Genomic DNA, 27,150 nt, shown 5'->3' with positions numbered 1-27,150 from the left:
GCGAACCCAATCCCCTCCTTGGCCACAACTTCCTTTTGGTTTCTCAAAAGGTCGTTGAGGTTCTTCTCACCTTGTATGCATGACACAAGGCCTTTCTCAAGTTGCTCCTTCAACTTAGCATTCTCCTCAACAAGATGCACATGCTCACAACAAGGGTTAGTAGCATTTGCATTATCAATTAACACCATATGAGGAAAGGTGGCTTTCTCCTTAGTTAGCTTTACTTGGAGTTGACCATGAGACTCCTTGAGGCTAGCATGAACACCCTTCAAGACTTTGTGAGCCTTGTCGAGAATGTCAAACTCCTCTTTAAGTCTAGCAAGATCAACCCCAAGTTTTGCCTTCTCGGAGTTTAGCACACGAGACACAACAAGAGCATGATCAAGATCTTTCTTTAACTTAGCATGATCATCGTTGTATGACTCCTCAAGAGCCAAACGAAGACCACACTCTTCGTCAAGAGCATTGGAAAGATCCGAAATCTCATCGGCATAGTCACGACTATGCCCCTCCATCCTAGAGATGGTATCTTCGTGAGCCTCGATCATGTCATTGGCTTCACCAAGTTGTTCCAAGAGAGCAACGAAGTGCTTCTTGGATTTACCCTTGAGTTTACCCATAAAGGTCTCAAACTCATTTTCCTCCACATTTGTCCCCTCATGTTCATCAATGCTATCCGTCGAAGAAGGATGATTAATGATGGTAGTTTTGATGTTGGGGGTTACCTTGTTGGTGGCTTTAGCCATGAGGCACTTGGCGGTGATGTTCTCATTGGGTGAGTCGAAGAGAGACATCCGTGGAGTCATCGCAATGGCAACGGAGGCCATGGCAACCGACTCACCATCTTCATCATCGTCATCATCCTCATTGTACTCTTCTTGTACCACCAATGCCTTGGGAGGAGTCTTCTTGGTGAAGTTGCTCTTGTTGGGGAACGACTTGGCCTTGTCCTTTCTAATGAGCTTGCCACCATTGTCTTCCCTCTTCTTGTAAGGGCACTCCGCAACAAAGTGGCTCACATTGCCACAATTGAAGTAAGTCCTCACTCGTTGCTTGCCCTTTGCGCCACTTGAATTGTTCTTGTTGAAGTTTGGCCTTGTGTTCTTCTTGCTCCAAAATTGCCTTGAAGCAAGAGCCATGTGTTCATGATAGGCATACTTCGTATCTTCGAGGTTGCCCTCCTCTTCTTCCTCTTCATCCTCTTCCTCCATACTAACCTTGGCCTTTAGAGCAAGGTTGGGCTTCTTTACTCTTTGAGAGTGAAGAACCGCATTGTCGGCGGTCTTGTCCAAGATGCTCATAGCAACAAACTCATCCAACACTTCACTTGATGACAAGGTGTGGAAGTCCGGCCTTTGACGAATTACGGAGGACATGGCTTTGTGGTAGGGCATCATTGCCTTGAGGAATTTGCGCTTGATCCAATTGTCATCCATGTCCTTACTTCCATGATCTCGGAGAGAGACCGCGAGTTTGGTTACTCTCCGAAAAAGCTGTGACACCCAAAATTTCATTTGGCTTTTTCAAAACTTTTATTTGATTTGAGGGAGGTGATTTAAAAATTTTCTTCTAAAGAACTCTCCCTCTCAAAATGTTTTCTTTTATGGCTAGTGTTTTGTCTTGGATTCACCCAAGACTTGATTTTGGTCTTGGAGGTTTTTCCCTTTTATTTGGACTCAAAACCAAAATACTTTTTACTTGGGAAAATTTCCTTTTGAAAATTCTTTTAAAATAATCCTATGGCTTTTGGAATGATCCTTTTCCACTTTCAAAAAATCCCTCTTGCCATGTCATGAGTGGCAACCACTTCTCAAAAGCCTTCCCTCATCTTTGGATCATGATATACTTCAAATCCAGCAAGTTGAACCTCTCCATATTTTTATTTCCATTTATTTCTTATCAAAAACAATTTCTGCCTTCTATCTTAATCCTTGGAGGTTTGCAAAGGAGCTACTCTTTCTGCTTTGAGTTTTGCCTCCAAACCACTTTCCCTAGCTAGTCCTTTGAACCCTCAACCTAGATCCATGAAGATCCACTGGTCTTCAGTTCAAATTTTTCAAACTACACTTGCTGCAAGTTTGGACCAGATTTGCCAAATTTGAGGAAATTCATTCAAATCCTTCTCCTAAAAATCTGAGAAAAATCAGGCAGCCTCTGGGTGCATTGAGAGGTCACCTCACCAAGTCCCAGCTCCAGGAAAAATTTTCTTCATGCCAAATCATTTCATCGAACACCTGCTGGACACTGTTTCTGTGAGGTTCAGTCAAGTTCAGTTAACAGTGTCTGAAACTACTGTCGTTTCTTCAGTGTCTGTTGTCGATCTCGCCAGTGCCCCGGCGTCGCCGTGTTTCCTGTCCCCTCCCCCTTGTCCTCTGCACCGCACGAGCGCCTGGAAGGTTGCGGGCGTCGGCGACGAGCAGGAGGAGGTGCGCCGCCCCGTGACCGACGCCGGCGGCGGCTTTGCGGCCGCCAGAGAGAAGCGCAGCGCAGACGGCGCCGTCCAGCACCGCCCAAGCCACCGGAGGCCGCCGCGTGGTCTTCCACTCCCCAGTGCGCGCTGCCACCCTCGTCGTGAACCGCTGGGCGCGGAGCGCGCGCTCTGCCGCCGCCGTGCCCGTACGGCCACCCCGCCGTGGACCGGCGCCATTACGCCAAGACCGACCGAGTTTAGCAGTGGAACGGGACCAGTAACTCTCACTGATGCTGCCTGGCCACTTAAGCTCTCTGCCAAACCACTACCTCGCCGTAATCGCTCGCCGGAGATTTCCCGTTCACAGCCACCCCCTCGAATCGCCTATAAATAGAGGCCCCGAGCTCCAACTAGCACCCACACCACCTCTGCACTCCACCAAGACCACGCCTAGCCACTGGAAGAGCCCCGAGGGAGCCTTCTTCCCCGACTCCGGCCGCCGCGACCCGCCACGGGATCCAGCTTGATTCGCTCCCGTGCGTGCACCCCTGCCTCCCATCTCTTGCCAGTAGCTTCCTTATGCATCTACACTCCTGACCCGCGCTTCAATTCGGAGTTTGCAGCACCCACCGGAGTTCTCCACCATCGCCCGAGCCGCCGTCCGCCGGAGAAAGTGTCGCCGTCGACGTGGTGCTCCCCGACGACCAAGTCCACCACCCACCGACGCGGAAGGACACGCTGAACCTCTTGGTACACTCCGATCTCCCTGACTCGCCGTGGTTCGACGCCGGCGACCACCGCAGCCTTCGGGCGCCGGCGAGGATTTGAACCTGACATGTGGGACCCCCACGTCAGCCTCTCTTTCTTTCCCCGCGAACCGTTTTCTGTTGGCGCCTTCGGGCAGAGTACGTTTTCTCTTTGGGCTGACGTCTTTTACTCCGAACCGTTTTCTGTTTTCTCAGTTAAGTCCCTGGATCTTTTCTGTTTCATCACAGATTAGTCCCTGGACTAAAACCCTTATAACTTTTTAATAAAAAGTGATTTTTGAGTGATTCTTTTTCTGACTGTCTTATATTTTTGTCTAGTTTTTTATAGGATTTATTTGGAAAATTTTTGAGACAACTTTTATGCACGCGTTGGTTTTCACGATAGTATACTTTTCCGCTATACCGTAGGTTCCGGAAGAGGTGACGGAGCCGCGAACTTCGCCGAGCTAGACTCCGACTTCTCCGAACCAGGCAAGAATGTTTGAACCTTTGATATGATAGGTGTTTTGCATGTTTGCTTGAATGGTTGTGCATGGCATATGAGCATCGGTGGGTATCTCGTTGCACGTAAGGCAACTACCCGTGTGTTCTGAAATTTCTATGATCTCTGATGAGAGATGGCCTAGTCATGTGGTGACATGAAGGGCAGTAAGGTGGTACTGTTGTAGCATGCCAGCCTTACGTCATCCGATTAATTCCGACGTTAACGTGGACGGAGTCACGTTATCGTTCTTCCCCCTTCCGTGCTACCACATGTCTTCTGCCAGAATACGGTTTAGTAAGTTGGTAACCTCTTTCCGTGTACACACCAAATAGAGGGGTCGGGATGAGGGTTCCATGGCCCTAGATTAAAGCCAGTCATCCGGTTAGGGGGCATGGGTGTTTCCGGTTGGGACCGAGAGGGGGGCACCCCTTAGAGCGCGCGTATAGAAATTTGATCCCATGCTACGCGAGGTTGTAGCCTCCCCGTCTCAAGGTTTTTCTTGAACGTTGACGAGGGTGATTCCTGGCTTCGGAATGTTGAATGGGTGTGTACTGGTTAGATGTGTTTCTTCCAAAACACCGTAAACGGAACTAGTCCCCGTGACTACTGAAATCCGTTGGCTGTGGTTAAAGTACAAACTCTGCAGAGTCAAATCCTTCCGAGTCATCGTATCCATGGTCAAGGACCGTGATCAGTGAACCCATATCTATGTCAAGTCTTCGTGGCATTTTTCCCCGGTGAACAAGCTTGATTGGTATAGTGGTTGAACGTTATTCCGTGGTTGGACTAACCCTGTTGTTTATTTCATATCTGATTATGCCCTTGCAGTGTTTAAATTCTTGAGCTACTGAGATATCAAGTTATGATATATAAGCCCTTTATGTGATGTCGCTCAGACGTCCGACTGTGGCATGTTTGTCTTTTACTTTCAATATAAGCCCTTATGTGATGTCGCTCAGACGTCCGACTGTGGCATGTTTGCCTTTTACTTTCAATATAAGCCCTTTATGAGATGTCGCTCAGACGTCCGACTGTAGCATGTTTGTCTTTTACTTTCAATATAAGCCCTTTATGTGATGTCGCTCAGACGTCCGACTGTGGCACGCACTGTGTTTTATTTTCTATTATAAGCCCTTTATGTGGTGTCGCCTTGACGCCCGACTGCGGCATTGTTATTCTTGCATTTTCCTCTCGAGGAGTCATTCAAACACTCGCTTGGCCCTAGTATTTATTTTGGGATTTCGGGAGGACTACCGCCCGACTTCTCTTTTATTTCCCATGCATTATTATCTCTATGTCTGAATGCACTTGTTAATCTGTTCATATGCATCATGTTTACATTTGTTATATCTTAAGTCCGAACTGTCTTGCGAGTACTTTCATAGTACTCACCTGGCTTGTTGATTTGGCCAGATGTTGACGAAGGCGATCTCATGGATGAAGAGTTTGATAGTGAGTCTGACGCCTAGAGGAGTCCCAGTCAGTCCCGTGCGATCCTGGATATTGGTCACTTGTATTATATACGCTTCCGCCACCCGCAATAAGTCTCCTCGAGCCTCACTCCGACGCTCGAAGAGTTGTTAGTTTTCAGGAGTCATATCGCCCTCATCGCGGTGATATTTCCACCACCACTTCTATCGTGAGTTAGTAGTTATGCCACCCTATCCGCCATTATGTTTTAAAGGTGTGCATGTAATAAATTGTTGGGCAGTCTCCGCTCAACCTTGTATTATATTCAGTACTCCTGGTATTTTCTTCTGTGACCAAGATATTGTCTACCAGTGAAAAGGATATGCTTCTTTACTGGTCCGTAAAAGGGATTGGTCCCTCAATAAATATTTTTATTGAAAAACCGGTCGTGACAAAAGCTCACGAGGTTATTCATCTTCTTTCATTGCAAACTCGTCGGCTTCATCTTGCACCACTTCATAGTTGGAGCGTTGAATGCTTGCGCTTCCCCGATAGAGGGAAACAACTTGGAGCCAAGCATCTTTGGCAACGGTGTAAGGCCGGAGATGAGGAAGATCTTCGGGTGGGATTGCTTCTTGGATGATGAAGAGAGCATTCTCATTGAATTGATGATCCACAACTTCTCTAGGAGTGAAGTTACTTCGGTCATGCGGATAAAAACCTTCTTCAATGATTCTCCAAAGGTTAGTGTTCACATGATTTAAATGACGCTTAAAACGATAGACCCAAGAATCAAAATCTACATTCTTCTCAATCTTAGGGGCCGGGCCGGCATGATTCAAATGAGTGGAAGGGAGCGGTCCACCATAGACAAGTGGAGGTTCCACATGGGCAAAGATGCCGGTCCCATTTTACCACTAGAAGAAGGAGCTTTCTCGCTAGTAGCTCCCCCTTGTCGGAGGTAGCATCCGTCACCTTGTTAGCGGGATCACCCACTTTCAACGGTGCGGTGGAAAGTTTAAGCCCTTCTAAGAATTTATTAAACATGCTTTCGACCTCGGTCGTCATGGAGGTTTTCAATGTGTCCAACGCCACATTGAATTCCTCACGAGAGACCGCAGTTCCCCCATCTCCCGTGACGAGACCGGATTCACACCGGAGTGCTCCTCCACACCGTCTACGACGTCAACCATACTCTTTGGACGGTAAAGTCCTTAATAAAAAGACGAGGCTCTGATACCAATTGAAAGGATCGATATAGTTGACTAGAGGGGGGTGAATAGGCAACTAACAATTTTTAGCTTTTCTTTACCAATTTAAACTTTGCATCAAAGTAGGTTGTCTAGATATGCAACTAGGTGAGCAACCTATATGATGCAACAACAACAAGCGCACAAGCAAGAAAGGGATACAACACAATATAAGCGTGCACAAGTAAAGGTAAGAGATAACCAAGAGTGGAGCCGGTGGAGACAAGGATGTGTTACCGAAGCTCCTTCCTTTTGAAGGGAAGTACGTCTCCGTTAGAGCGGTGTGGAGGCACAATGCTCCCCAAGAAGCCACTAGGGCCACCGTATTCTCCTCACGCCCTCACACAATGCGAGATGTCGTGATTCCACTATTGGTGCCCTTGAAGGCGGCGACCGAACCTTTACAAACAAGTTTGGGGCAATCTCCACAACTTAATTGGAGGCTCCCAACAACACCACATAGCTTCACCACAATGGACTATGGCTCCGCGATGACCTCAACCGTCTAGGGTGCTCAAACACCCAAGAGTAACAAGATCCGCTAGGGATAAGTGGGGGAAATCAAATTTCTCTTGGTGGAAGTGTAGATCGGGGCCTTCTCAACCAATCTCGAGCAAATCAACAAGTTTGATTGGCTAGGGAGAGAGATCGGGCGAAAATGGAGCTTGGAGCAACAATGGAGCTTTGGGGGGAAGAGGTGGGTCAACTTTGGGGAAGAAGACCCCCTTTTATAGTGGGGGAAGCAATCCAACCGTTACCCCCCACTTCAGCCCTGCAGAGAACGGTACTACCGCTTGGCCAGCGGTACTACCGCTCCCCCTCGCGGTACTACCGCTGGGCCTAGAGCGGTACTACCGCGGTGGTCAGGGCGGTACTACCGCACACGAGCGGTACTACCGTCCCCACTGCCGCGGCTAGTACCGTAAAACCCGACACGGAAAAGACCCCTCGAATCGAGGCGGTACTAGCACGAAGCCGCAGCGGTACTATGGCTGGGGGCTACAGCGGTACTACCGCTGTGGAGCGGTACTGCCGCTTGTAGCACCCAAGCGGTACTACCGCTCCGGCCTGCGGTACTACCGCTGGGACCAGAGAGGGCACACTGAGAGAGGGGAACGAGCTCATCATCGAAGCGGAAAGGCTCGGAGGGTGTGCAAAGGAAGTGTACGTGATGATTCCACCCTAGCCTTTCCAAAGCGGACCTCCTCTTGATAGTACGGTGATCCCTACGAAACTAGTCCACCAGACTAATTCAAAAGTACTACACCGTCTTCGCTTCAAACTCCGAGGGGAGGGAATCGTCTCGTGCCAAAGGATGAATCTCTGAAAAACTCAATGCACACGATTAGTCCACCAAAGCATTGTCATCAATCACCAAAACATCTAAGGGATACAAATGCCCTTACAACAGGCAATGTCCATCATGAAGCCAAAGCTTTTGACATCATTGAGCTAACCGGCCTGCTCACTCCAGGAGAATTATATGAACCTGGTTGTCAGCTTCACCGCAATGCTTTGGAGAGTATCTTCCACAAGCCAGAGCCCAACATGAGCCAAATGCTGAGCATGATGAAGCCTCTGCCCCATGACACTGATTACCCAAAGGAGTTCTTTATCGAAGACCTCGAGTATCTGCCCCGCACTATTTATCATATTATCAGGCGGACTCTATGGCCTGTCAAAGGACATTCTTCAGCAGCAAAACTTGAAGGAGCAATGAAGACTTTGGTCTTTTATATCTTCAATGGCATCAGCTCCGATGCTCAAGACTTCTTTATCAGGCAGTTGGCTGCATCAGGCTCTAATCTCTTTGGACTGAAGTTCTACGCTCCGTGGGTCATGCGCCTCATTAAACTACACTCAGCTGTCAACTATCAGCCCTCTGCTCGCAACCATCTGATCTTTCTACCAGAGGTTGATATGTCAGTTGAAGCCATATACCCAGAACCTGCCAAGGAGGCTGTTTGTCTTCACAATGCTGATCACCAAAGCTTCACGCAACCCATTGAAGGAGTCCAGGCAGTCACTCGTGTTTATCCTTTGGCTGGCAACACACGCTTACCTCACCGTGCTCAAACTGAAGCCACTGAAAGCACTATTGCTCAAAGGCCTCGGAAACGATCACGTGTTCTCAATGACCGAGAACTTCTCGTTGCCCTGCATCAGAAACAGGATAAGCATCACTACTGGCTGAAGCGGCAGATGCAAAGCCTCTTGGTGGACGTCAATCACATTCGCAATCTTGCCACCAAGAATGCCTTTGTTACACATGAAACCTGTCGGAGGTCCTGGAAGAGTTTGACATTGCTGAGTGCTGAAGCAGATCTTCAAGACGATGGCTTCACTGAAAGATTCAAGTTTGACTCCACTCCTCCAAGGAATGATGTCTTGCATCGAACTCCGTCTCATGAAGACTCTGATTATTCCTCCTCCGCTGCAACGGTGAATGCCAGAGTGATCGATGATCAAGATGATGCTACTTCAGCACCTCAAACTTTAGCACGTATCGACACTGCACCAAGTTCTTCTGCACCGCCAAACCCCGACGCCGACCCTGCATCTTCTCCTACTCCTTCTGGGAACGAGTAGAGGCTCTATGTCTTCAAACCTTTTTGGTCCTTACTGACAAAAGGGGGAGAAGCATATGAGTTGATAGTCTTCAAGCGGGTCCAAATGGGCGGTTGCTTTATATTTTGCCTAGTTTTTACAACTCTCGCTTTTGATACATTTGGTTCTTTGAGTTGTAACACTTAAACTTGATGGTCGTCTGCTACTTGTTTGCTATTCTGTGATGCGATGATAAATTCCGCATGTGCGATGATAAATTCCGCATGTGTGATGATAAATCCCGCACGAAGTCATATTGCAGACGTCCATTTTTCATTATGCATGTCATTATCTTCGTTTTATCAAATCATGCATGATGAATTGTCTTCATAAGTTAAAGAGGATCTCCACAAGTACAACCTGCCATGTGCATTTGCATTCCAAAAGCAAATTACTTATGTGCACATCTTCAGGGGGAGCCTTTTGCTACTTATGAAGACAATACCTTTATCCTTTACAATTTCACATACTTTTATCCCCGTTGAAAACTTCAACCAGTTTGTCATCAATCACCAAAAAGGGGGAGATTGTAAGTGCATCTAGTGCCACCCCTAGTTGGTTTTGGAGTATTGACGACAAACCTGGTTGAGGGACTAATGTGTTTGTGAGAATTGCAGGATAACACAGGTAGTAGTCCCTCATTGATTCGGTTTACCTACCGGAGATGACCCCTAAAAATGTATGAAGACATTGAAGACAATGGTGGTATGTGAAGATATTCACATTGAAGACTATGACAAGAGAAGGCATTGCGTGAAGACTATGGAGCGCGAAGACTTAGTTGTTTCCTTGTTTCCTTTTCTTCTTTGTTGAGTCGTAGGAACCACCGTACTGTTAAGTGGGGTCCCAGCGAACAAAGTCAGAGTGACTGAAGTGATGCTCAACCAAATCCTATGTCTTCGAGTGAAGACAATGAGAGCAAATCTTATCCAGAACTGGATGAGTCAGCTTTACTTGTAGTCCAAGTCAAGCTGCCGCGTGTGTTTGAAATCTGACCGTTGGAACACGTGTCAGTTCCTTAGTGACCCAGGGTCATTTCGGACAAATCAGGTCGGGTTGCCTAGTGGCTATAAATAGCCCACCTCCTACACCATAAATTGTGGCTGCTCAGAGTTAGTGCACGGCTTTTGTCGTTTGAGAGCAACCCACCTCCGAAGCTTTTGAGAGAGAGTAATCCTTGCGAGGACTAAGCCCAAACACCCAGAGCCAAAGAGTGTTAGGCATCACTGAAGTCTTTCTGTCTGCGTGACCTGAAGACTTGTTACACTTGAGGACTGTGAATCCTCCAGCCGGTTAGGCGTCGCGTTCTGAGCATCCAAGAGTCATTGTGGATCGCCGGTGAACGAAGTCTGTGAAGGTTTGGAAGTCTACCTTGAAGACTTACCAGAGTGATTGGGCGAGGACTGGGTTTCCTTAGCTCAAGGGGAATAAGGTGAAGACGCGGTCTTCTGAGTTGAATCTCAGCCTCCCTAACCAGATGTACAGTTGTCACAGCAACTGGAACTGGTCCAACAAATCCTTTGTCTTCATCAAGTGTCTGGTTCTATCCTCCCCCTCTCTATACTTACAGTCTGTCTTCGTGAAGTCATTGCCTGCTTGCATTACCTGTTTGACTTCACTGTGTGACTTCCATCGTTGATTGGCTTCATACTATCTTCCGTCCTGATCTTTACTACCTAGCTGCTATTAGTCTTCGTACTTTCACTTCATTGAATACTTGACTATGGCTTGCCTAGTGTAGTCTACCTTCCGCTGCATATCAATAGGCTCATTTCTAGTGCTTGTCTTCGAAAGTCTCATGTTTTGAAGACTTTCATAAAAATCGCCTATTCACCCCCCCTAGTCGATAACTAGCACTTTCAGAGAGTCTATTGGTAAGGTTGAGGTTGAGCTTGGGGTTAGCATGCACCCAGGCAACTAAGAGCATCTACACCCGGACGTCTCAAACCCGCTTCATACGCCGGTTGGCCCGCCTGGTCACTGTCCGGTCACAAAATTTTGACCCAGACGGGCGCCACAAACGGTCCTCAAACGTCCGGACTGACCGACACCCCTCATATCCAGCCCAAATATGGGGCGGATATGGGGGCGCCCGGGCACGTCCGCCATGTTGGATATGGGGTAGATCTGGCTCGATCTGTACTGCGTCTTGGACCGGTACTTCCGCGAGAAGGACGACAAGGGCACTGGGAAGGGCAAGGGTAGCCGTGGATGAACTCCACCATAGCCAAACATGCCAAATTTTGTTAGTCCGTTTCGAAAAAAAATAAATTGTTAGTCCGATGACATGTTTAATTAGTAGTGATGGAGTAGCCGGACGATGTGTGTGCATCGACGTAGTCGCATGAGTTTCTATGGATTTGAGATATGATAATTGAGGTGTCCAGATATGGATTACATTTGAGGGGTGACCAGTCAGTGCCCGCTTGAGGGGCCGAATTTGCCAAGTCCGGGTGTATATGCTCTAAAGCATGTTGCCTGTCGGAGTGAGAAAGACGACTTAAAAATTACTGCACAAGTTTAATCGTAGTGGTGATATCAGAATTTAAGCCCTAGACTTAACACTACTGGTCATAATTTACTAGTACAACTCATGCATTTTCATTTTCTGCACGATCCATGAGACAAGAGTGTCAATCTCTTAGCATGTTTCTATGCTTTCTGCTGCCTTTGGATTCCTTGGTTCCAAACAGGCTATAATTCAGTTGGCGACGGCGACCATAAACATCCATCCATGGAGAAACCTTGCTCGCGCCAGTACAAATACATGGACAAACACCGAGGCTTGACCGGACGCGCCAGCAAAGCCGATGACGCACGCGCTCCTGTAGCCGCCCACGAGCCCAGTCAGCCACGCGACCCACACGGCCAGGCCAGGCCACACCACACCACACCACTAGAACAAACCCACTCTCTTCTTCTTCTTCTTCCTCCTCGCTCCGGCTATAAATACTCGCCGTCACGCTTTGGATTCCTCTCTCTCTTCTCCACACTCCACTATCTCCATCCCCTTCCACTCGCGCTCTCTCCCTCTCTCTCTCCACCAGGGGGAAAGGAAAGGAAAAGGAAGGCGCGGGAGGCGAGCCGGTGGTGGGGAATGGCCGGCGCGTCCTCGCCGCCCCCGACGCCCAAGTCGCCCAAGCTGCAGCCGCCGCTCCTGGAGCGCGCCAAGGGCCCCTCTGGCCTCGACAAGATCGTGCTCCGCGACCCCCGCGGGTTCACCGCCGAGGTACGCGGCCGCCTCTCCCCTCCCGCTCCCGGCAGATTCGGGGCGCATTCACCGCGGATCCGCTGCGGTGTTCACCGACGCGCGCGCGTTCAGGGCGCCGGTTTCAGAATCACAAGGATTCGGGGCGCGCGATTTTCGGGCGGATTTCGTGGTTCGGCTGGCCCGTCAAATCGAGGCGCATTATGTCGTACCGCGCTCCGATAGGGTTTAATTCTTAGCGTCTCTTTTTAATCTTTCCCCTTTTGATCAGAGGAATTCGCGGTGCCATTTCGCCGTCCTCCCGTCAGTCAAACGCGGTTTAATCGCCCGGGAGCGCGGTTGCAATCAGATTTCGCGAGTTGGCTCAAACCAAAATACTTTTGTGTGTGCGTGTGCGCAAATCCTGTGAAAAATCAAAGCCAAGAGACGCGGCTGCGGCCATACGTCACTGTAGCATTCACAGCTTGGTAGCTGGACTGGGTAAGATGTGATGGTGATAACCGATAGGACACAAGTTTTACGCAGACAATCATCTTTAATTCTTTATCATCATGTTCGGGGACCCAGCGGAAAAGACGCACCGACTATGCTACCGCTCGAAAGCGAGAGCCAGGGACTAGGTAGGTTTACCCCCCTAATGTTTCCAGGATCGGATGGCTAATCCCCTGTCCGCTGGCGTTTGGTCCCATATGCGTCTGATGGCCCTTTTTTAGGGGGAGGTGCTATCCTACCAATCCTCCTTTTTTAATGACAAGTTGTGGGAACCACCCACAGGGCAGTGGGTTCCTGATTGTGGTTCTGGCGTGTTAGGCCGATCGAGTCACCTGCATACCAAATTTAACTTTGATCGATGTGTTACTTTCGGTGCACTTGTCACCTTCTGCCAGCTGCTTAGCATGACAGGGTCCTGCTGGACTGATGAGCTATTGGAGGTGTGTTTCAACTTGTGAACTTAGCTATGCTAAAGACAACTTTAGAATTACAAGATGAACTTGAGTATGTATTGCTCTGTTTCCCGGTCATGCATTATTGGAATGGAGGGACTAGCAAACAAAACTCCAGTAGTCTTACCTAAGGCATCTAATTTCTTGTGGCTTATTGAGAACTGTAAGATCGAAGAAGGTGAGATTCGATCGCATTAAAATTCCACCATATGCCATTTATAAGTATATCAGTGCCAACTGGCAACGAAAACATGTTTGTGGTCTGTGGAGCTATTGTTACAATGACGGCAGTGCCCTTGTTAGATGGATGAGTTGTGCCCTGGTTAGCATTTTACCCAGATGTTTGGGTTAATCCTTCTTTTTACTCTTGTCATGGCAGTACTTAAAGTTTGTCAGGCAAAAAATGTTCTAAACTTCTGTTTGGTGTCATGCGTGCATACGAGTAGGATTCAGATCACCCATTTTGAATTCTCCTGCATTATTGCTGCCTAACCTTTCCACCCTTGCACTGCCAAATCTCAAGAATTATCCGTGCTGCAAAATAAATATTTATGGCCTGGTCCCTACGTGTATTATTGCCAATTATCATCACCTTTTTAGACGCAGACCAGTCTTGCTAATCAATTGTCTTGTCTTTTGCTAGGTCCGTCTATATGGAGGGCAAGTTACCTCTTGGAAGAATGAGCAGGGGGATGAGTTACTTTTTGTAAGCAGCAAGGTACAGAGCCATTCATGAGGTCATGGATGACCTCATTGCCAAGTCATTACTTTGTTGTATCGATAAACTTCTATAGGATGCATTGACACATCCCTGTCATCCTTGTCCCACTAATTAATTTTGTTGTTTGTCCCCATTTGACCACAAGCCTAACACGTTCTGATCAAGTGTCCCTTTGAGCATGACCACAAACAACTGCCTCATCTTGGCCTGTATTGGCAATTCTGGCCATGTTACATGTTGCATATGTTTTGCACCATTGGAAGTTTAACCCCATTTAGTTATGAAGTTTCACACTGTAATACTGGCACATATTACTTAATATTTTGATTATCTACGTGTTACTGCAGTAATTATAGCATCTGTGAACTGTATTTTCAAAATACAATCCCTTTCAGGCAATTTTCAAGTCTCCAGGAGCAATTCGTGGTGGCATACCCATCTGCTTCCCCCAGGTATGACAGCTTCATCAATATTTACTTCCATAAATTCATTGTAATGTTTTGCCTTCTCTGGTCATCCAAATGAACTATATAAATGCAGTTTGGAACACATGGAAATCTTGAAAAACATGGATTTGCAAGGAACCGGCTATGGCTCGTTGATGATAATCCTCCACCGCTCCCAGTAAACAGCGGTATTAAAACTTATGCAGATCTCATTCTGAAGCCTTCTGAAGAAGATCTCAAGATCTGGCCTCACAGGTCCGTGATCAACCATCCAGAGATCATGTTTCCTTCCATTTCTTCATGTCGCCAATTCTGATTCTGCTCCTCATGTTTTGGACAAATTATGACTTACAGATTCGAATTCCGGTTAAGAGTTGCTCTTGGACCCAAAGGAGATTTGTTTCTCACTTCTCGAATTAGAAACACCAACACTGATGGAAAGCCTTTCTCATTTACATTTGCATATCATACATACTTCTCCGTGTCTGACATAAGGTGCGTCTATGCTTTGCAATTTCTTTTCCTCCCTTTCCTCAGTTTTTTCCCTCCCTGGATATTTCAAGCTCAAACTTCTCCAAGGGTTTAGAATTGCAACAGTGAAATCGTGTTAGTGTAAAGCTGTCCAGACATCCAGTGGTATATGTGCTTGGGTTTACTTGGCAATGGTGCACCACCAGACACCGATCCACCTTTCAAGAGGCTTACATACATGGTATTTGTGTCATTGGTACTAAGCCAACTACCAAGAGTCTAAGACCAGTAGTTTCGTTAAAAAATGGAGCAGATGTACAAATATGCTGGTTTTCTACCCTGGTTTCATATTGTTAATACCATGGTACAGGCTCATGTATGTGATAGTTGCGGTGCTTGTATTAAACCAAGGCTGGTAAATTCAGCACATTTTCTTGGAGCAGATGCGAAACTCTGCTGCTCTAATTCTGATTCTCTTATTGTTAGTGCCGGCATATGGACAACTTTTCAAAATATTGGTCTTGCTTTTATTGGTTAGTGCCAGCAGTATGACAGTAGAGAAAACATGGTTCAGGTTCTTCCTTTTTCCTCTGCTGGTGAACATATTCAAGTAATTATTAAATTATTGCAGATAAATAAACGTATGCTTGGGTGTTAAGTTGTTTCCTCTTGTTGGGATTGAGTCAATGGATAAGGGCAAAATTGTTACCTATCCTGGCTTGTTAGAATACTGCATCCTCATGCTTAGATAGTGGACACTGTGGAACAGGGTTTCTAAAGTTTTGCTTGAGTTTGCCCATTGATAATTCTGTAACGCAGAGTGCTTATCTCAGTTAGGACAGTGCATATTAAAACTGAACTGAACCAGGTTTTTGCGCTTTTAGGTTTTTTGGTACAGTATCAATATCCGGTACCGTTTTACCCTTGGTTAGTTCGGAGGAATTGGTAGATACTGAAAACCAAAGTTCCAGGCCCACAGAAGTGTCTCGCTTCCGTTTTCCACCCTTCTGTGGCACACATGGACCATGTGGCAGCACCATAGCAGCAGTCAGCAGATTGGACTTGTACCCTTAATTATTACTATTATTAAACTAGTAAGGATTCTACGCTGTAGCTAATCAACTTGGACTTGCCAGCTTGTGTAATGCACGCTGCACGGTACCACTGCAGCCTCTAGCCTAGCCTGTAGGTTATTGCGTGTGTGTTATGGACTGATTGGCGACATGGTCTACACTTCGCCACTTAATCACTTGGCAATGCTGATCAATCTGACTATCTGGGCGTTGACTATTCAATCCGCATTGCGCATAACAAGTTTGAAATATTCAGACATACGAACAGAAGTAAAATATGGTGTCTTTATTCTTAAATTCTGGTCAACTTTGGTTAGTCTGGTATTTACCAAAACCATACCAAAATGATTTGGTATTTACTGAAACTGTAATGTATTTACGAAACCGAACTGACTGAATTAACCGAATGCACAAGACTAATCTCAGTGCAAAAACAGTTGCTGCTGTGAGTAAAAACTAGTGATGATTTCCCAAGCACAATTTGGTGATAACATTGAGCAATTTTAGTTTTACTTTTTGTAGCTTCCCTGTTCCAATGCATCATAATTCAAAACTTTATTATGTGCTTACTGAAACTGCAAAATTCCTTAGCGAAGTACGTATTGAAGGGCTGGAAACAATGGACTACTTTGACAACCTGAAGGGAAAAGAGCGATTCACGGAGCAGGGGGATGCTCTTGTGTTTGAATCAGAGGTAAGTAAGCCACTTAAATGCTACATATGATTATATGAAGCTCAGCTGCTGACTCGTAAACTTTGCTGTGAAGATTGATAAAGTATATCTGGACACACCACCAAAAATTGCAATTATTGATCATGAGAAGAAAAGAACATTTGTGCTCAGGAAAGATGGTCTTCCAGATGCTGGTAAGCCATTTTGGTAGTAGTGAATACTGTACCTATCTGTGTCAATTCTTATTTTCCTTGCTACAAAATTCATACTTCTGTTATCATTTTGCCCTTTGTAGTTGTATGGAACCCATGGGAGAGGAGGTCAAAAACCATTCTTGATTTTGGTGATGAAGAATATAAGCACATGTTGTGTGTGGAACCTGCAGCTGTGGAGAAGCCCATTACCTTGAAGCCTGGTGAAGAGTGGAAAGGAAGGTTGGAGCTCTCAGCTGTTCCTTCCAGTTACTATAGTGGCCAGTTAGATCCAGACAAGGTTCTTCATGGTTGAAAATCCTCACTTGGTGCATCTCGTACAGGTAATGTTTAACCCTAGATTTGTAACTGTTTGGGTGGCTATTTGGAAAGTTGGAAATGCATTCCTTAATAATGCTGCCGTAACTGTATGGAGTTCTGCATCATTTGCAATCCAATCTATTTGTGTTCTTGGAATATTTAGTTTAGGAATGTGTTGATGCCTAAAGGTTTGTGTTATAGACTAAAAAACCAGTTAAGTTTTGATTTCAACACTAGGGTTATGTCTTTGAGGCCCTTTTTCTTGCCATACCCATGCTCCGAAATGCATGGTGATTTTTAGTGTTTGGGGTGAGAGGGGCTACAGCCTACAGCGTAAACCATCAAAACGCGTTTGCAGTAAGCGCAGTGAGTTCATTTAGATGGGAGCGTGACAATTCCATTATACTGATGAGCCAGGCGAATCTCCAGCCACCAAAATGGGTTACAAAGTCTGGGAAAATTTCCATACACACTGCATGGTGATCATCGCCAAGAGTTGGTGTATCCATAGTATGTGAGTAGCTGTCAACAACAACAGTAATAATAATAACAATAATAATGATGATGATGATAATAGTAATAGTAATAATAGCAGTAATAATAATAATAATAACAATAATAATAATAATAATAATAATAATAATAATAATAATAATAATAATAGTAGTAGTAGTAGTAGTAACGACAACAACAACAACAACAACAACTGAGTAGTTCTAGATAGGCATTTCTGATGTGATCGGCATGGCTGCTGCTTCTGTTTTTTAACTTCTGGCTCATCGATTTCTCCAGGAACACTTCAGGGCACTTTATATTACCTGGTGCTTTGTCTGTCTGGTGTTGATGCTATGTGGAGTTGCGGGCTTTCATCTCCTCATCGTCTCCACCTACATATGTTTATTTCTTCATGTATAGATGGAGGAGGCGAGCACCGGAATAACGAAACAGCCTGAGTGGCTCTATCTCGAAATCTGTCTTCGGTGCGCTCAGCTCAGTGTTCAGTTGCAGCAAAAAAGAAGCGAATAATAGCATTCCGTAGTTTAGGGTCGCCTCCTAGCCCTGGACAATGGGTGATTTGTTGTACTTCTGCATCGGGCTAGGAAATCTACTACCAATTGTTATCAGACTATTGTCTGTACTCCTCTAAGATCTGTACATATGCTATCTTTAGGAACTTCCTGGTGTGAGATAAGTTAAGGAGCACAATTTATCATGTGCTGCTGGTAATGCATTATGCAAGTGTGTTCTAAACCTTAATAACAAGGGGATTCTGTCATTTCCTTGTCGATTTACTTATACTCTTCAGAATCCGTTCAGTCTGCGCGATCATATTATTCTGCGTTTCAAGGAGAGGAAAAAATGATGTGATTTCGGAGACGTAGGATTCGAGGCGCACGTCGGCTGCTGTCTAAATCCTAGTGACCTGAGGTTCTTATGGAAAGAGGAGCCATTGTCGTAGAGAAAGGAGAGATTCCCCGCCAAGTTGCAACTGCTCCCACCCCATTTGCCCGCATATATATCGTGTGATCTGATCCAGTCGCTCGTCAAACATGACAGGAACCTCCAAATAAAGAGGGGAGAAGGGAACACAAAGGCGTCTCTCGCAAGTAGACATCTTCCCCGTCAACGTCTGTATTCGTATGGATGAGGTTTGTGTACGTCTCCAACCACTTTACACATTTTATTTCGAAACTGATAGCAGCTTGTGTGTGTGTGTGTGGATAGGATAATGTATGTATAGTCTGTGAGCGTACACGGCAAGAAGAATAGCTTGCCCACCCGAGTTCAATCCTAGGGTTCGTGCCTATCTTCTCCTGCCCACTAGGGTTCCAACATAAGATCAGACCGGGGTGTTCGTAAACTAAAATAAATAGTATTTGTCATTTTTTTTTAAAGTCTGACTGTATGAGTTGACAAATACAAATACTCGTTATTAACCACCCGATACCCTTTGAAGAGATTTACTGACTAAAAAAGTGGGCATGTATATACATCACAAACCAAGAGCACGCACTGAATATTGACAAGAGAAACCACTGAGCAAGTGAAATTCCCCACCATCTAACCAAGAGTTTATTTCCTGTTCCCTTTTTCATTGTTCACTGAACCTTGTGAACTGAAGGAAGACAAGAAGTCTTGAAGGCACAAACAAATGTTTCATTCTAGAGAATGGAAAAAAGAATACAAATCTTGTGTCTAGACATTTCGGGAGAATCTGTTTATACACTAAACAAGCAGAGGCTGCTAGTGCTAGTGCTAGACGGTCTTGGCGGCGACGGATTTGCAGATGGGGCACCAGTTCTTCTGCCGGAGCCAGTGCTGTATGCAGGTGATGTGGTAGTAGTGCTTACACGCCATGTTCCCCACCTCCTCACCACCAGAGTACTCCTCCTGGAAACAAAATTACATCACATGCGTCAGATCACACACGAATCCTGAAAATTTAGCTTAGCAGCAGTGATACTGAAACTCTGCATATATATGAACTTTACCTGGCATATGCTGCATTTTCTGTCGCAGTCTTGGTGGGTCTCTGGGGCTGTGGGCGTGTACAAGCTTCGTTTCAGGCACTTGTACAACGCGTCCTCGGAAAGCCCCGTGTTCACCGTGCCGATCCGGTCACCCAACGCCAGCAATTCCTGCAGAATCAAGTGTCAGATGATGATCCGAAAAACAGGCAGAAACAATGCATCCCAAATGTGCCACCAAGAGGAAATTTAGGATGGAGAACAGGTGATCATGATCATACCTCGTAGGACATGCCGTCGATGTCCATCCTCATCGCCCGGTGCCGGTCGCTGAGCATGAAGTAATTCTCCATCTGCAGCATGATTACATGGTTCAGATACATTGTTTGTAAAATTCTCCAAGTTTTTGGCATGATCAGGAATCATGATGCAGTGAGTGACAGAGTGTGCCATTACCTCTTCGCTGCCCTCGACGTCGAAGCGCCAGTACCCGCTGGAGTCCTCGGTGCCGTCCTGAAGAGACGACCCTCCCTGGAGACTACCCCTGTACCTGGCCAGGAACCCAGAGATGAACCCTTCGGTAGGCGCCTGCTCCCTTGCTGCCCTCTGCCCAACCATCACTGGGTCACCTGAATTCCCCCTGGCATCGCCGCCACCGGTGTCCCTCCTAGGCGCCCTGCGACCACCTCCTGCGTTTTCGCCTTCGTCTGCCTTCCTTATCCGGGACACAGCACGGCGCGTGGGCTTCGACACCGCTGATGACCGGGTGGCGCCACCGCCAGAAGAACTGGCACTGAATCCACCGGACGATGACGACGGGCTGCTCATCTCCCTGGCCAGCGACCGCTTCCTCGACGCGTTCACCCTGTCCTTGAGGCGTGCCAGCAGGTCACGCCCGGCACCGGGAGCCGCCGCCTCTCCTGTCCCGTTGTCGGTTTCGCTACAGGGCTCTGCTGGATTGCTGCTTCCCTGTGGAGACTTCCTGATAGGCTGTGATCTCCTGGGGGTCGGTGCTGCTTCCTTGGCTGCTGCGGATGCTGCTTCCCTGTGGCTGTGCATTGGCCGGCCTTTGTCTGCCGAATGCCGGGTGCCGTTGCAGCCATTGCGCGAGCAGCAAGCGCCGGCCTTGCGGCGGGAGCTGTCCTCCCTGAAGAGAAGGATGGAGCCCCCCTTGGTGAAGAGGAGGCCGCCGACCGTCCGTCGCCCCATGTGTTCGTCCATGCTAATCAATTAGACGATCACCTGAGACTGAAAATCAGATATGTTTGTTAGGACAGATTAAATCAATCAGGCCACGATTCAACTGTCAGCTGAGCCGATTCTTCACCTAAAAAAGAAAGATTCTGAACATATAGGAACGGTGAAGTGTCCTACTCCATGACACTGTCAAGTCTCATGTGCAACGAGAGATGACACGGAAACTGTCCGTACGACACAGCAGCAAAGCTGCCAAAGATTTAGCCATAGGGCTAATAACTGAAAAACGTACGGCACCAACATCAACACGTACTATAATAGTATGACTAACAAAATTGGTTGTTTCAGTTAGGCGTGGTGGCCCTCCCTCCATGTAGGCCTGCCTATAACAGAAATTTCTTAGGCAGGCAAACATTTAGTACTAGTACATGAGAACATATAAGCAGCTGTATTGGCTAGGTGCCACCTGGTTTTCAAAGGCAGGTGTGTTTTCACCGTACCAAGGCGACTTTTCACCCTAAGGCAAGCAAACCACCTTCCTTCTGCCTCGACCAAATGAAGATGTTAACAGTTCATTCAAAAGAAGAAGAAGGAAAAAGGATGAAGATATTAACTGCAACGCGCTGCCTTCACGTTAAAACCATCTCCTTCTCTTTTTATCCTGAATCACAGCTAGTAGTAGTATCGGTTTTTGTGTGAGGTCAAATCGTTAATACCCAGCCTAGCACGTCACAGAGAATCTTAACCGAAAGGTGTAGTGGTTCCACCCCTCCTTTCGGGAATCGGACGAAAGCGGAGGCAGTTGACGCGTACGGCCTACACAAAACACAACCCTTGGTGGCATGGCACCCCCCTACCGCCGGATAGTTGAAACAGTATCGACGCCGGCCTTGGTCCGTCCGAAGGGGAAGTATTAAAAAAAGAAGGTAGGAAATCGTTGGGTTCCAGAGCATCCAAGCAAAGCAACCGGCTGGAGGAGCAGGCGGGGAGGGAGAGGAAGAAATCAATCAGGAACAGAACAGAACCTCCCTTCCATGGCGCCTCAATTACAATCACAGGAGACGAGAGTCGAATCCAAGGTTGACCAACATCAAACAAAATGGAACGGAAAGAGAGGGAGATTTAATCTAATAGTCCGTTCGATCGCCTTCTCCTGCCGGCCCTCCTGATTCCTGAATGAATCCAAGAGATGGATGAACACGCACATACGTACAGGAACAAAAACCAGGGATGGAGGATCACACGATCGAACGCAGCGTACGAGCGGATTACGGGAGGAGGAAGAAGATACGGGCAGGCGAGAGGCAACCAACCTTTCCTTGTGCAGCCCGCCTTCCCCTGTTGGGGCTCCCCTCCAATGAACCAGGCCGGGACGGAGACCGGATTAATTTCCTCGAGGGAGAGCGAGGGAGGGAGGGAGGGAGCCAGGGGTGAGAAGAACCAGTGGAGTTCTTATATATAGATGCCGAGAAACCACACACGCACACGGAGAGAGACGGGGGCAGAGAGAGAGAGAGAGAAGAGAAGAGAAGAGCACAGAACGGCGAACGGGAGAAGCTTGAACCGAAGGGCAACGCAACAGAGACCGGGGAAGAGGAAGGAAGGCGGCCGTGGCGGGGGCGGGGGCGTGCGACCCACGTCGGATCCGATCCGGGCCGTCGGATGGGGTGGGAGAGTAGGATCGGACGGGTCAAGCGAGGGCGGAGAGATGCCCGGCGCGGGGCCCGCTCCAACGGAACGAGCCCCACCACCCGATCTGCCCTGCCGGACTGCCTGCCACCGGGGCTGACGGGTGGGCCCGCCGCGCCGGCGCCCGCGATTTTCGCGGGCCGGATCCCGGCGTTTCCTGCGTTGGTTTGGTATATACTCTTTCGTTTTGGAGCGCAAATTAATTAATAATTATTCCGCGTATCTCCTCGGCCAATATTTTTTTTTATCTCCTGCTAAGATTAACAGTAGATTTCCCTGAAGCAATCGCTCGTTGAGATCCGTTTGTATTTCGTGGGGATTTGCAGAAATCCATTTGGACAGTCGTATGATTCAACAAGATTTCAGTGTTCTAAATTGGATTGAGGTGTGTGTGCTGCGAATGCTCTTTTTTTAGGCTAAAAAAAGTTTGCATGCACAGTGTGGTCAGCATGCTAGTAGAAGCTTTTTCTCAAACAAGTAAATAAATTAAGCTATAGAGGCGTGGCACATGAGAGAAATATATGCATGCGTTCCTTGCGTTTTGGGGTGGTGTGTCCCATGTTGGCAAAGCGGAAATTTGGTGAGCTAGCTACTAACTTTTCCTGTGGTGCCGATCACTTGGATGATGATGATAAACTAGTTATTTGTTTAGGACGAGCCGAGCCTGTTGGCCGGGTTACCAACTTGGACGAGGCTGTAAAGTGTAAAGCACCATGTCCATGCCATGCATGCTTAATCTTTCTTCTCAGTACAACTAGCTGCTTTATCCCTCTGTTTCCTTGCCACCAAAATCAGTGTTTGGAAAGGCAATTCGATCATATTTGCTCGCTGAAATTCGTACAAATCCCATATGACATATCGTATCAGTACTGCCAACCGAAGGATGACGACAACTGAGCTTTCACTTGGACGCACGCATCAGGCATCACTTATACTATTATAAGATCATTGACCCTAAGAACTTATCTGCAAAAGATATTCTAATCCTGATTGCGCAAGCGATCGATGTGGCCCGAATCTTCCAGGAAACAAACCGATAACTAATTAACCGGCTGTCGCTGGATTCTCCAGATGGAGGTTGCCAGGGGCAGGGAAAGGATCGGGACCTTTTTCGTGTCAAGTTGTTTGTGGCTCACGGCTCACTCTGACTTACACGGCACAAATTCGTTTACAAATCGGTCTCATGTCTACGGGTTCAGTACGTGGCTTGCGTAGATGACTGCGTAGAGTTAATACGTTTTCAACTTCAGAAAAGGTACTAGGAACAAATAATTTAATTAGTAGTATTACTACTTTTTTTGGAACTGCCTAAATTTAGAGTCAAAATGGTGAGTGATAATCTCACCGTATATCCCTCTCAAGATAATGATCTCGCTGTCATGAATATATCAGTGCGCAAGGACGCAAAGAACTGGTCAAAACACATTTTTTTGTACTTATGAAAGAAAAAGAAACCAGAAAAAAGGGGGAGCACTGTCTGAGCAAAATCAGGATGTGTACATGCATGGCATGTAATGGTTCTTCTCCCCTTTATCTTTTGTTTGGTGCAAGCTACTTCCTCCTCATTAAAAGTTGAATATGTTCGTGCATGTAGTGTGTGTATGGCCGGCTTGGAGTTGGAGTTGGAGTGAACCGTGCCACTAGCAGCATTAGTGCGATGATGATGTGGTGCAGTGCGTGCAGGCCGGCCGCCGGAAAAGAAAGGCGACCCGGCCGGGGAAAAGGTGGCCGGCAGTTGACGTACCGGGGCTGCTGGCCGGTACCCTAATCTAACTCCTCTGCTTTTTCCATGTTGATTTGCTGCCTTTGTTGGGCAGGTGGGTTGACATGAAGATAGGCAGGCATATGGAGTCACGATAATACGGGAGATATCAGCAGATGACACGCGCGGCATGCGTGTATGCTCTGCGGTGGTCAAACGGCAACGGCGTGAGGGGACAGTTTAGGGCGTGAGCAAGCACCATTTGCAGGAGATTCTTCTACTTTCGTTTCAAGCCTCACGGGGCTACATGAGTCAACTGAAGGGAACGGAAAAATCGGGCACCCAGCTGCTGCTGTTGTTGCTTGCATAGGCGGGGAAAGTGGCTTGATTCGGAGATCTAACCATGTGTGTTAGACAACGCTAATTTGTTTCCGGAGAAACTTTCAATTTATTCATCAACTGCCATGACATACAAAGAGTACAAGAAGTAGCAAAAAACAATAAGGTCTATGGTGTAAGGGAATGTGCCACGCAACAACAACAAAAAATCCACGCACAATCCGAGCCCAAGAACACTATGGCACTACAAGTAACGGTCATTTTATGACCAACAATAAGCAAAGCGGTAGTAGAGGAAGAAGCAAAACAGTAGTACAGGAAGAAGAGTAGGTGATGCTCGTCGATTTCCGTAGCTACCTGAAAGTGCAACTAATCCCTGGGTGGTTTTGGTAATTCCTAATAACATGTAGCTCATTGAACTAATACTCTTTCAACATGATCATTTTAGAAAGTTCAATGATTGACATGGCATAGACTAGAGATGTGGACCCCTCAAAATGCTAAGAACACATATTGGCAAAAGCTCAAGACTCTACATTTTCATTTTAGTGATACAAGATCACATTGAGTCCATAGAAAAAGCCAATAATATTAAAAGAGGACGATGTGTTGCTTAATGACTTGCTTGCTCAAAATGCTTAGTGATATGCTCCAAAAGTCCTCAACCACTCTTTCATTTCCACATATGTCCTAAACCTAAAGTCAAACTCGGCCCCACCGATTTGATCTATCCGACGCCACCGAGTTCATTTGACATAGCCATAGCCAGAAACCCTAATCGGTTTGGTCTCACCGAGATGGGATTGCTAACTCTCTGTTTCCCTTCGTAACGTTTCGGTCTAACCGAGATGAGCGATCGGTCCCATCGAGTTCGCAATGCAAACTCTCTGTTTTTTCTTTTCGTAACGTTTCGGTCTCACCAAAATGAGCGATTGGTCCCACCGAGTTTGCCTGACCAACTCTCTGTTTGCCTATGACTGAAATCAGTCTCACCCAGTTCATGTGATCGGTCTCACCGAGATCAAGTTATGCCCTAACTCTAGCTCATCGGTCCCACCGAGTTTGCCTGACCAACTCTCTGTTTGCCTATGACTGAAATCGGTCTCACCCAGTTCATGTGATCGGTCTCACCGAGATCAAGTTATGCCATAACCCTAGCTCATCGGTCCCACCGAGTTGATCATGTCGGTCCCACCGAAAAACCTAACGTTCACATTTTGAACTAAATTGGTCTGACCGAGTTTCACTGTTCGGTCCCACCGAGTTTGGTAAATTGTGTGTAACGATTAAATTTTGTGTGGAGGCTATATATACCCCTCCACTCTTCCTCCATTCATGGAGAGAGACATCAGAACGTGCCTACACTTCCAGCATTCATTTTTTGAGAGAGAACCACCCACTCATGTGTTGAGACCAAGACATTCCAATCCAACCACAATCTTGATCTCTAGCCTTCCCCAAGTTGATTTCCACTCAAATCATCTTTCCACCAATCCAAATCTGTGTGAGAGAGTTGAGTGTTGGGGGGACTATCATGTAACGCCCACGATGCGGCTATATCTCCCACGTGTCGAGACACGACTTAGAGGCATAACCGCATAGTGGTTTTGTCGCAAGAAGGGTCATCTTCACACAATCCCATGTAATGAACAAGAATGGGATAAAGAGTTGGCTTACAATCGCCACTTCACACAATACATAATATAAATCATACATCATCCAAAATACACACATAGACCGGCTACGGTCAAGATCCAAAGAAAATAGGATAACCCCAAATGCTAGATCCCCGATCGTCCCAACTGGGCTCCACTACTGATCATCAGGAAAAGACACATAGTAACGACCACGTTCCTCATCGAACTCCCACTGATCCCATCATCTGCACTGGCATCATCGGCACCTGCAACTGTTTTGGTAGAATCTTTGAGTCACGGGGACTCAGCAATCTCACACCCGCGAGATCAAGACTATTTAAGCTTATAGGAAAGGATGGAGTGGTGAGGTGGAGCTGCAGCGGCAATAAGCATATATGGTGACTAACATACGCAAAAGAGAGCGAGAAGAGAAGCAACAGAACGGTCGTCATCTAACAATGACCAAGAAGTGATCCTGAACTCCTACTTACGTCATTCATAACTCAAACCGTGTTCACTTCCCGGACTCCGCCGAGAAGAGACCATCACGGCTACACACACAATTGATGTATTTTAATTGGGTCAAGTGACAAGTTCTCTACAACCGGACATTAACAAATTCCCATCTGCCTCATAACCGCGGGCACGGCTTTCGAAAGATAATACCCTGCAGGGGTGTCCCAACTTAGCCCATCATAAGCTCTCATGGTCAACGAAGGATAAAGCTTCTCCCGGAAAGACCCGATCAGTCTCGGAATCCCGGTTTACAAGATATTTCGACAATGGTAAAACAAGACCAGCAAAGCCGCCCGAATGTGCCGACAAATCCCGATAGGAGCTGCACATATCTCGTTCTCAGGGCACACCGGATTGTCCAAGCTTCCGATAGGCCAGACCAGAGTTGCCCCTGGTGGCCACCGGCGACTGACAGGTTGGACCAATACTCAGAGGAGCACTGGCCCGGGGGTTTAAAATAAAGATGACCCTCGGGCTCTAGAAAACCCGGGGGAAAAAGGCTTAGGTGGCAAATGGTAAAACCAAGGTTGGGCCTTGCTGGAGGAGTTTTATTGAAGGCGAACTGTCAAGGGGGTCCCATAAATCACCCGACCGCGTAAGGAACGCAAACTCAAGGAACATAATCC

The 27,150-nt window shown here is 47.0% G+C and overlaps 2 protein-coding genes across 2 annotated transcripts; one reads left to right on the top strand and one right to left on the bottom strand.

The window, feature by feature from the left end:
- The first annotated feature begins 11,854 nt into the window (after positions 1 to 11,854).
- Positions 11,855 to 18,252, top strand: LOC123054394 (putative glucose-6-phosphate 1-epimerase). Its single transcript, XM_044478163.1, has 9 exons — positions 11,855 to 12,157; positions 13,724 to 13,798; positions 14,197 to 14,253; positions 14,342 to 14,502; positions 14,602 to 14,742; positions 16,383 to 16,485; positions 16,559 to 16,658; positions 16,760 to 16,999; positions 17,769 to 18,252. The coding sequence occupies exons 1-8, from the start codon at positions 12,026 to 12,028 to the stop codon at positions 16,969 to 16,971; spliced, it is 981 nt and encodes a 326-aa protein (XP_044334098.1). The 5' UTR covers positions 11,855 to 12,025; the 3' UTR covers positions 16,972 to 16,999; positions 17,769 to 18,252.
- Positions 18,253 to 19,038: 786 nt separating this feature from the next.
- On the bottom strand, positions 19,039 to 22,202 carry LOC123054393 (E3 ubiquitin-protein ligase RLIM). The gene is made up of 5 exons (XM_044478162.1): positions 21,955 to 22,202; positions 19,901 to 20,692; positions 19,726 to 19,797; positions 19,469 to 19,615; positions 19,039 to 19,367 (listed from the first exon to the last, which is right to left on the bottom strand). The coding sequence occupies exons 2-5, from the start codon at positions 20,663 to 20,665 to the stop codon at positions 19,233 to 19,235; spliced, it is 1,119 nt and encodes a 372-aa protein (XP_044334097.1). The 5' UTR covers positions 20,666 to 20,692; positions 21,955 to 22,202; the 3' UTR covers positions 19,039 to 19,232.
- Between the last annotated feature and the right edge of the window lie 4,948 nt (positions 22,203 to 27,150).

Source organism: Triticum aestivum, chromosome 2D, assembly GCF_018294505.1.
Source record: "Triticum aestivum cultivar Chinese Spring chromosome 2D, IWGSC CS RefSeq v2.1, whole genome shotgun sequence".
In the NCBI taxonomy this organism is placed as follows: Eukaryota; Viridiplantae; Streptophyta; class Magnoliopsida; order Poales; family Poaceae; genus Triticum; species Triticum aestivum.
This window is presented reverse-complemented; position numbering and strand designations above follow the sequence as displayed.